At 43.2% G+C, this 11,486-nt stretch overlaps 1 protein-coding gene across 3 annotated transcripts in view; it reads left to right on the top strand.

Moving 5' to 3' along the window:
- The first annotated feature begins 4,236 nt into the window (after positions 1-4,236).
- Positions 4,237-11,486, top strand: part of LOC123981642 (solute carrier organic anion transporter family member 5A1) — a 44,227-nt gene continuing 36,977 nt past the window's right edge. Inside the window, exons 1-2 of one of the 3 annotated variants that reach the window (XM_046066648.1) lie at positions 4,237-4,371; positions 4,857-6,313. In XM_046066648.1, the coding sequence (XP_045922604.1) occupies positions 5,359-6,313 (955 nt within the window). In that variant the 5' untranslated portion in view covers positions 4,237-4,371; positions 4,857-5,358. The other 2 variants (XM_046066664.1, XM_046066656.1) reach the window with 2 other exon arrangements.

Here is an 11,486-nt window from a genome sequence, read left to right on the forward strand (position 1 = left end):
TGTGGTAAGACAGTACCACAGAGGGTTATAGTTCAGGCATAGAATCCTCCTATATCTTTGAGTGCTGCTGTAAAGCCATTAGCTGATGAAACCGTGCAACAGTCTGAGACGATTGGATTGTTTACTTCAGCTCTTCACAGCAAAGAGTCAAGAAGCCCTGAAATGAAAAGCTCACTGAATATTTGGGATAAAACATGCTTGTTTATTAGGCAGGTGTCCTGGAGTCCTGGAATTCCTAGCAACACCCCTGACTTCCAGTTACAGATGCACACACCTCAATGTCTGTCATCGCTTCATTTTCCCGTACGTTGCTTGGTGGATCCGATAGCCAAGGCTACAAACAGGAAAATGCTGCTGTGAAAAGTGAATTGTGTGTGTGTGTGGGGTGGGGGGTGGGGGGGTATATTTATGAACATGCAGGTCTATGCATGTATGTGTGTGATTCCCTTTAATAGCTTTGCAGGCAGACACAGACGGTGTTTCATTAGTGATTCCTGTAACGTCAATAAAGTTGGGATGGTTAACAGGAAACGTGTGGGATGGAGCAAGGGGGAGACCGGCCTCAAGGCCGAGAGAAGTGTTGGACCAGGCGGGAGATCATGATGATGATGATGATGTCATCACTCATAAACTGACAGGAGGAGATCTCACTGGCACAATATCTTTGTAACAAGCACTTTGACCAGACATCGTAAAGACTAATCTAATGTGTGTAGCTGGGAAAGGAAGACAAAACAACAACAGAATGCCCATCAAAGGAATAGATAATGTTAAATAATATATAGTACTAAAATGAAAAGAAATGTCTTTAGACAGGTTTTGTTTACAGCTAGATTAACTTGTATGCCTTTTCTACTTTGGTAGCATCTGGCAAGCTTTTTAAAAGGGGTACTCCAGTGATTTATTATTTTATTATTTAACATTTAACATTAAAGAATGGTCAAAAGTGAGACAGCAGAGGCAGCTGTACCTTAACTTTTAGTTCCTAGTATGATACAAGCTCTAAAAACTAAACAAAACCCTGGATCCTTCAATTTCCATAATGCAACTCGATCTCCTTAGATTGTGCCTCCCTGGTAAACTCACATCCTTCGAACTCCTTTCCCCCAGTTTGTAACACAGGTTTCTGTTAAAAAGTTGAAGTCCAGTCTGAGGTTACCTGATGAGATCATTAGGGTTAGTTTCTAAGACGGCTCTCTCCAGACCCACAAAAGACAATATACAACAGTTAGTGTGGGCTGAGTCATGACGGTTAATAAAGGGATCTTTATATGTGAAGTCAGTTGATGCTGCTTTAACAAATAAATATAAACGGTAAAATAAAATAATTTACATCAATAAATGCATTTTGCATTTCCTTGGAATAAATTAATTATGTACATCCTTAGATGCAGTCTTACTAACCAACCTGCATGCTGTACGGTAACAAGCAGCCCAGGTCTCTGCTGCTCACGCTAACAATCTTGAGTACATAGCACCATCTACTGGACATGTTCAGAAACACAAGCAGTCTGTAGCGCCAGGCCTCATTGAACCAGATGATGCACCAGAGGGTGGTGTTGTTCTTCTCTCCTTTGTTGAAGCGGCACTCAGTTTTGAAATCAGTAAGTTGCTCCAACAACTATAAATACATAACTTGCAGAGTTTAAGGTTTCATTGATTTTCTCAATACTTTATCACACTTATATCTATTTGAGTAATCATTCTCTCTTGACTCTAATCACCATCTACAGAGCAAGTTTAACTGGGAATAATCCATTTCTGCTCGACACTGGTCTGAACATTGCCCACAAATATTGATATTTTAAGTAGGTTTTGATTTCTGACCCCCTGTGAGCGATAAACAGTTTTTACCATTGTCCTAATAAGAGGCTGTGTATTTTATTGCTGAGTATATGAGAAATGCAATACAGCAATAACTGCTGGCAATGATTGTGGGAAACATTTATATATAAAGGAAAGGTTTGTAGCGACACCCCACTCACCCACCCACCCACCCCTTTTTTCAATGCAGGCATGCTTGTTCAGTCTCTATTGTACTGGTTCATTCGTTCACATGGGAAGTTTTCTGTTTATTTTTCTGCACCAAAAAACAGACACTCTCTGTTCCTCTGCTGCTGCGGGGCATTAAAGCCAAATTCTTCACAGACAGGCACAGACATATTATTCTATGGAAAAGGCTGCTGCTGTCATCAAAATCTCTAGTCACACTCTATCTGTTTTAAGAAAGGTCATGGTTAAGTAAATGCCCCTGGACTAACAGTGTAACGTCTCTATCTTCTCTAAATCAATGGCATTTGGCTGGCAAAATGAATATATTGTGTATTATTTCTTCTACTTCTCCTTTTGGATCACAAATAATTAGAGTATTACAGTATTGTGTTGGACTTGAAAGACAGGCCTCTGAATCACTATCCACTCCGCTTTCCATTTGGTGACGTGGTGCAAACCCACACCTTTGCATCAAGAATTCCTTAAATATAATATGGATGAAGCGCACAAATTAAGTTATGAAAAGGAGATCTGTACAAAATAAGCTATACTTCACTCACTGAAGTGTCTGTTGTCAGCCAGTAAATAGCCCGCCCAAAAAATGAGACAGACCCAAGAAAAACTGTACTATATATGTGTTGCTTTTTGCCTTTTACGCTAAGTGATAACTCATAAATGACTTTGGTTGTAATAACATGCTCTTACCAATAAGAACAAATCATTTGGATCATTGTGATTTGCAGAGCTGTTCTATGAATAAAAATACTTTAAATACTGTGAAATCTTTAATAGGGGGTTTAAATAGCAATTACAACATATATGTTGCATTAGCAGTATACTGTAGGTAAAGGTTATAATAGATTTACTGTAGCTATACTTGCAAAGGTGCTACAATAGAGCTGCCACAATAATGCAGTGCCACTATCTTCTAAATAATCCCTCTCACCCTTTCTGCTGTTGTGAATTCATGCTGGTTTGTGGTATTGATTAGCTTGCTGCGTGCTGATAGTCAGAGACAGAGTGCTAAAAAAAGTGTTTTTAATGTCAGGAGACAAAAATATTAGACTAAACATTAGACATTTGCTTCCACCACACCTACCAATTTTGGGTAGTGAAGCAGAGATTTGACATTCAGGCTTCGCTCAAATGCTGCTCCTCCAAAGGGGAATCAGAGAGCATCAGAATGAGGCGCGGAGGAGGAGGCAGGGGATTGATCACCCAGCCTACCTAGTCCAGGAAATGAATTAATGACCTTGGGGGAAAGTCATCCGTCCCTTTGACAGCAGGAGGGAGTCAGCTCTCTCTACAAAAAAGTACATCTTATTCTCTGTCAGCCCAGATGTTTTCATTTAATCTCCATTCAGTGAAAATCTACCTTTCAGAAAGAAAAAAACAAGTCAAATGGAAGTTATTTCAGTGCTGTCTTCATTGTATGGGTTGAAGTACTTTTCATCAATGACTGAGTGGTTATATTCTCTGCAGAAATAAACTGCCGTCAGTAGACATATTTGTTTACAATTTATTGCGTCTAATAGACTGCCAGGCACAGAGCCCATTGTACATATGAGCCTGTGACCAGTCAACCACTGCTAGGTCAGCAAGGGTCCCAGCTGTCCAGATCACGTGGTGTACTAAACAAGCCACCATATGTGCCGACAAGCATGCTGGTCTATGACGTCCTACAGTTAGTGTAATTGAAATTAACTGAATGAAAATGTGAATCTATTTGCATTTCCAGTAGTATTCGGCATGGTTTATGTCTTAGACAGCTGATGTTACTCACCCCAGTTTTACATGCAAGCAGATACAGAGCTGAATGCACGTTAGACTTAGGAAAGAAACTACAAGTCCCAGTGTGGCTAACGAGGAAAACAGTTCGCCCCCACGATTTGACGCGTTCAGGTTGCCTTCTCCTCGTTAGGTTTTATCTATGAGCTTGAAAGTTGTAAATAAGACAGTCGTATATTTGCTGAGACATACAGACAAAGAAGAAACAATAGCCCACATATGTTTCTTGGTGAGGGTTTTTACATTTAACAATCACATTAATACTGTAGCCTATTGGTAGTCTTCATCTGTAATATCATTGCTGAATAAACTTATCTACAAAACGATGTTGTCTTTTCATCTCAGATACCACTCTCAGTCTTTTTTCCCTATAATCTTTTGAGCTGATGTGATCAAAATAAGACACATTCAGTGTTTTTCCCCGCTCTAATTTTGCTCCGAACTCCGAATTATACCATTTCCCGACAGTCATTGAAGCTAAAATTTTGCCCACCACCAGCAGCAGCAGCAGCAGCAGCAGCCATCCAAACAGATTTCATTCACTCAGTGGCCGCTCCGTGGAGAACAACAGGCTACCTCCCGCTGTCCTGTGTGAGTGTTACAGCCTTCTCTACCTTGAGCCTTTCCTGGAAGTTATGTCAAGTAATATCTGTCGCCGTTACAGTCGAGGACGAGGCTTGTTGCTTAATTTCAGAATTGTCTCGCGTTGAATCTGGGTTTTTATTTCTTTTCAAAGTCATGCCTGAGACGTTTGCTGGACAGCGTGGTCTTTTGTTCTCTAGGTATATTCCTCGTTTTGACAAAGGATAGCTGGGTGTAATTTAGCCTTACCCGCTGCGACAGTTTGACAGCTATGCGACTGTTTCGTGTGTGTTACTTTTGGTGGGATATTTCACTGTGTTTAGTAATTCAGCGATATCAGGTGAGCAGTTCAGTCCAGGGTGGACATACTACCAGAATGCTATAAGTCGAAAGGGTTAGATTTTCCAGCTATATAAACGTGTCCACTTTGGAAGCCGCAACTATTTTTGATATTTGCTAATCTTTTAATTTTCTGTTGTGTTTTTTCCCCCTAGGATGCTGCACAGCTATGGGACAAAGGAAACAAAAAACCCTTATGAATCAAGGTTGCTATCTAACAAAGAGCCATAAAATCAACATCAACTTGAGATCCTAAATTAGGGGAACACTGCAAAGACAGCACCTTTTTATTATTGGTTTCATGTTTTTTTGTTTTTTGTTTTTTATTTAAGAATCTTATAAGCTATTTAATGTATCACTCCTTAGACAATATTCTAAAGTGTCAAGCTAAGGAAGGTGATGTTATTCTGTATTCAGTCAAGATACCCCTACCACTATTGTGCAGTGGCTTGTAAGAATATTTTGGCACTAATGTTGTGTTTTGAGAGGATGTGGAATAAAATATACTCATAACTGGAGGGGTTCAGTCCGCCCCAGTGCAACTGGCAGGGCCGAGTCTTTTCTCCAGCTCCCAGCTCTGTCCTCATGTGGCATTAGATACTGACTGACTTGTCAGCACAGCCAGGAGTCAACGGAAGCTGCATCTCCAGCTGCGCCATGACTTCATCGGACAATGAAGAAACAGGGAGCGACCTGTCTCTGGAGATCCACGAGCTCCAGGATCAGTACACGGACCCAGAAAACTGCTTCAAGTCCAAAAGCTTACCCATCCTGAATGGACCGTGTCAGCCGGATCGCATGGCGGCAGAGCCTCGGCTGGTCAACACAACCCATACCTGTGTGGCCGTGCGGGAGAGCAGCGAGCTACAGTCAAAAACCCCAGACTCCAGCCAGGCAGAGTCCCCCTCCTCCAGGACAGATTTCTCCCCCTCTTTCTCCAGCATGGTGGGGCTCAGCAGCTCTTTACCTGTGGAGGGCCACAGGGCTGTCGCCTCCGGGGGCAAAAAACTTGGTTTCTCTCTAACACGCCTTATCCGCATCCCAGCCAGGAAGTATGTGCGGGTCATCCTCAGTGACTCCCGCTGCTTCCTGTTCTGCATGTGCTACCTGACCTTCATCCAGTCCCTGATGGTTTCGGGCTACCTGAGCAGTGTCATCACCACCATTGAGAAGCGTTACAGTCTGCGCAGCTCTGAGTCCGGCCTGCTGGTCAGCTGCTTCGACATTGGCAGCTTGCTGGTGGTGGTTTTCATCTCCTACTTTGGAGGCAGGGGTCAAAGGCCACGCTGGCTGGCTGTGGGTGGTGTGGTCATTGCTGTTGGGGCAGCATTGTTTTCCCTGCCCCACTTCATCTCGCCACCCTACCAGATCCAGGAGATGAACTCCTCAGCGGGCCACGAAGGTCTCTGTCAGAGTGGCAACAACAGCGGGCGTGAATTGCACGATGTGGCATCATGCCCACGCGACCAGGAGGGAAATGAGCACAACCTGTATGTGACTCTGTTCATCTGTGCCCAGATACTTGTGGGCATGGGTTCCACGCCAATCTACACCCTGGGCCCCACCTACCTGGATGACAATGTGAAGAAAGAAAATGCATCTCTCTATCTAGGTAAGACAATCTGGATCCCCTAGAAGTTGGAACAGGAGGCTAGATTAATGGCACATGTAAGCACTCTAGTCAGACTCTGTCATGACTAACATTTATAAAAAAAAAGTGAAGGAATCATGTTGCATCACAAAAACAGTAAGGTGGTTTTACACAATCCAGACATGCTGAATTAATTTGAATAAACACGGAAGACAGGCTCCTTTTTTAGAGTTGAGCAGCTTCACTAACTGTGCAGCTCTGGTTTGTGACTGTGTTAGGACATAATTAGTGTCAGGTAACTCGGCTGATTTCATTTCCATTATAAATGGATTAGATTTTTGCATTTTGACAGATTTAGAAGTTGGATTCTTACAGGTTTGGTCTTGCTAGAGGGTATGTGTATGTGTGTTTCAACAATGCACTCATTACCCCACCAGCCCTCTGTCCTTTTGATTTAATCTCCATGGCATGCAACCTCTGCACCACACTGGGGTAAATACAGAGACTGCAAAGTTAACCTTGGGCCAGAATCGCATGAGAGGAGTGTGAGGTGAGAAGCAGAACTGGGTTGCTTATGATTAATGGTCCCATACTGTGTGTGTGTGTGTGTGTGTGTTTGCACACGCATGCACAACAATACGGCTGTGTCCTCAGGCGCGTGTGTCTGTGCGCACAGAAAGCTAGCGGCACTACACAGTAAAGCAACATGCTCTCATGTTTAGCCAGAAACGATAAGTTTCTGTTGTGTTTGAGTGTTAGCAGATTAGCTGTTGTATTCTTTGCCAAATCATCCGTACATTTCTACACAGGCATCCCGTAATTCATCTGGTATGATGGGGCTTTGCTGGCCTTAATTAATTTGCTCAGAATGATTGCCTGTACATACACACCACATACTCTACATAGCTTAGAGGAGTTCACGACCGCTGAAGTAATCCTCCTGTCTGTCTGCACACTGTAGTTAGGTTATTGGGACATGGGGCTCCTCTGCTGGTACAGTGTCTTACACAGATGGTCACTGACCTGTGTGTAGGGCTGCAACTAATAAATATTTTCATCAGCAGTTAATCTAGTGATTATGTTTTTGATTATTCATCATCTTGTTTACACTATAAAACAGTCAGAAAATAGTGGAAAATGGCTACCACAGGTTCACACAGCCAACTAACAGTTCAAAACCCCAAACTGTTCACTTAGCAGTGACGTAACCCTCACATTTCAGAAGCGGAAACCACTGAATGTGTGCACTTGATAAACGAATGATTAATTGATTGGAAGTATTGCCGATTTATCTTTTGGTTGACCTGCTAACCAAGTGATTGACTTATTGTTTCAGTGTGTGAGTCGTATGCAGGTGTAATGAATGCATGCGCTCAGTTGGACGGAAAACATCGCCGAGATGGTTGCACAGCGTTAGCCACAGTGCTCCCCTGATCAAACATTACAGCCTATGGAGCACATTCGCTGTCAAGTCCTTTCGCTGCCTGCTCCGCTGCCCTCGAGACCCAGTATTGATCAGATCCCTGCGTTACAGGGAGCCAATGCAGCATAGCTATTGAACCAGCCATAAAAACAAGGGGGGAAGCAACCTCAAACTCAAGACTTTCTGTGCCCTCACCTTGGCGAGGCACTCCAGTGCAAATGCGCCAGGGCTCATAAAGGCTCATTGAGTCATCACAGTCAAGACTTCCCCTTCGTTGTACAAGATATCCATCAGAGGCAGCACTTGGCTCCAGTGACCTTGATGGAATTTTTTTATTTTTTATTTTCTCAGAGGACTCGCAGAGGGATAATCTGTTTCATTCCAGCAAAGCATTGTTTGGGAAACACAGACATGTCAGAGGGAGCAGATAAGTGAGGAAAATGTCCTTGATTTGCATTCCAGATACTCACAATAACCATGGTAACTGGGCTTGAATTTTATTATCTAGGTGTTTAGAATACATTTTTATCTGTGTCATTCTCTGAGGCATGTGGTAGTATTTAGTGAGTCAATCAGCCACAGGTGAAGAAGTCCAAGCAGCGGGGGCTTGAAAAGAATCCACCTTTTTTATGTTACATTTTCAAAGCTCAGGAAAAAATCATTGTTGGGCAAGTGCAAGAATTAACATCGACATGTTAGTTTTCTAACCTCCGCCTTCCTCCCCGCAGGAAAGAAAATTGAGTACTAATATAAACCAGTTCACCCAGAAATCCAAACAGCCATTTCTATATTATCCCAACTTAATTTTGTGGTGATATAGGCTACCCATATCTCGAGGAGCCTTCCCCCACACTTTGGTGCCCCCCCAACTTCAAAACCCATTAATGTAAACCCCATCTCAATTTACACTGGCTCAGAGGGGAGTTGCTCGCTTTTGTAGGACAATGGGGTTTACACTGAGGGGTACTTCTGGCGCCCTTGGAGGGAGAGAAAGAGAGTGTGTGTCTTTTTGTCAGGATGTTGTATATGCATGCATACACAGTAGAGTAGGGCATTCCCTCTGACCTGTCACCCCATTTCCCAGCTTCGGCCCCATGTCACTATGGTAATGTAATGGGCACAGCATCTGAACTTTACCTCTCTACTCTACTTTGTATGTGAAAGTGGTGAAATTAGGGTATAGCTAATATAGCTTCGCTTTTTAGATTTTGTGGTTTTATAGTTTTCCTCTAGAGATGATAAAGACAAGAATAAGTTGCTTGAGTGTGGAAGTAGCCACCATGTGCACATTCCTGCTCATTTTCCCCGAGTCTTTTCTCTCTTTCTGCTCCAACAGATTTACAACATACCATTCTTGGCGTTACTGTGGTGAACGTTTTGTCTGCGCTCTTCTTTGAGTAGCCGCTCCGTCTTGTGTGAAGGTGGCTCGTTGCATTGGACAAGGTTTCTGTTCTTAAGCTAAGCAACTCATACATTGTAAAGGTACAACTGGATGCGAATTTACCTGAAAAACCGCCCAGCTTTAGTTGTTCTCTTTTTTTTGTCTCTGCTGTTTCCGAACGTCTCCAATCTCTTAGCAATCTGTCACCATCTCACTATCGGGAATCAAAAATCTCCTCATTGAATTGTTGGTTCATTTCAAGCTTTGGAGAGTGGCTATGACCTCCGGTTATGAGCGGGAGTGGGGTTTTTTTCTGTTCTTTTTTTGCATTGATTACTTCTGTGATTTACAAGCTAATGATGCTGAAAAGCTGTTATTGATGGGGGATGAATGGAGAGGTCAGCTCTGCTTAGAGTGCGGTCTGCATGTTCCACATTACCGTCCACAGGAGGTGTATAATCTCAGCTTGCAGCAAAGATTTACCTAAAGTAAATTTATCCCTTTCTTTATGCACTGTTCTTTTATAACCTTTTTTTATTGTCTAGACTTTGCAGCCTCTTTGCATACAAATATGCATGTAGCCACCCTTTCTACATGCAGGATAAGGTTAATTGATTCCCTCTGGCAGACAGAGTCCCGCTGCCTCTGCATGACACAGTTTGCAGTGCAGATGACTCTGAAACTGACATGCTGGTGTGTGTGTTGTTTGTGCTCGTGTATTATTCATGTCTTGTTAGATACTCATAAAAAACCGAGGGCACATCACGTAGCCCCAGCTTGAGACAGTGGCACTGTAGAGGGCTGTTTATTTACTGAAGAGGAGGAGGAGGAGGAGGAGAGGTGGTGCACAGTTTAGGAATAGAGGAGCTTTAACACCCGCAAGGGACAGCTTGAACACCAGTCTTGTCTGCACTCTCCAATACATACACTCTCATGCTCGTGTAAGCACAAGGGGTGTGTACTCTGCTCTCTCTCCCCGACAAATATAGAAAGAACAGTTGCTCTCAGTCTCTCTCCAGAGGTGTGTTATGTGTGTCCCCACCAGATCAGAAAGGAAAAAACAGGAACAAACAGTCGGTTTTACAATCACACCTCACTGTGCTTTTGTTTTTTTGTAACTCAGGATTATCTGTCACAGCCCCCAGCATGTCCCTCTCTGTGCACTCTCAGTCACTTTCATTAAATTGTATGTGTCCTGTTCTGTTAGCAGCCAGAGCAAATGCAGATTGTGCGCACACACAGACGTAAACACACAAGTCCCCCAGAGAACCTGCCTTCTCCCCGCCGCTCTCTGCCCCGCCAGGCTGACAGATCACATTTCAGGATTGGTTAGTGTACACGTTTGGTCCCGTCAGAGGTTCACACACACACCTGCCCCCTCTCCATCCACTCAGTCCTGTTGGCCACACAGGCCCTCAGGGTTACTCAGCATTAGGCGACCTTTTTAGCTGCAGACTGTAGGGCTGCCAGCTCTGACTGCTACTACTACAACTCCCCTGTGAACCGCTGACCCCTGTGAGGCTGATCCTCTGCCGCTGATGCTGGAAAATCTTTTACTGTTGTTTATCTCTCCACCAACCTGCACTCCTCACAGCCAATTTTACTATTCCAATCAGTCTGCAGAAAGAGTAGGAGTGATGGAATAAGGCAGAGAAATTTCAGGCAAGTATGGGAGTCTGTTTTTCAACAACTGTAGTATAGTCGTCACTCAACCTCATTGACCGACGACTTCTGGCCATTTTCAGTCTTGTGGCCGGGTTATTTTGACAGTGTGGGAAGGTTCCTGGGGAAATGCCACAAGAGTTTTTTTGCGATAGCAGGAACGCTGAGAAACCTTTTGTTTTCAGCTATGCGGGAAAGAAATGGACATTTTTTTTCTTTGTTCTTGCTGGCTCTCTGGTCCATGTTGTTCCGCCAAATCCTCCTTGATCCCAGGCTCTTGTTTGCTCGGCTTGAAATGAAATAATGCCACAAAACGGCTTTGAAGTGGTTTAATTGTCCCCGCACTGAAACACTGTAAGGGATTGTTACTACTTGTAAGTTTTTCTCGTACGTTTACACATTAGAAATGGACTTGGATAATAAAATGTGATTTAGATTTTCAGACTGATTCACTTTATGGCTGAGTGGAATGCATTGTTATATAGTAACTTCAAAAAGCTCAGGACCGCAGACGCCAAAGCCATGAATCCTAATTAGTGAACATCTTGAGAGGTTATATACTGAACATCATCTGTCAATCTGGACAAATGACAGTGCCTCATTAAAAAAGAATCCGATTCACATATAATTGATAACAAATCTTTGTGACGTATGTCAGCAGTAATGCAGTTGTAGTACCTTGATGTATTGTGATGCGTTTTGTGATATGTGAAGTTGTGACTTAAGCA

The sequence above is a fragment of the Micropterus dolomieu genome, linkage group LG01, assembly GCF_021292245.1.
Source record: "Micropterus dolomieu isolate WLL.071019.BEF.003 ecotype Adirondacks linkage group LG01, ASM2129224v1, whole genome shotgun sequence".
NCBI lineage: Eukaryota > Metazoa > Chordata > Actinopteri > Centrarchiformes > Centrarchidae > Micropterus > Micropterus dolomieu.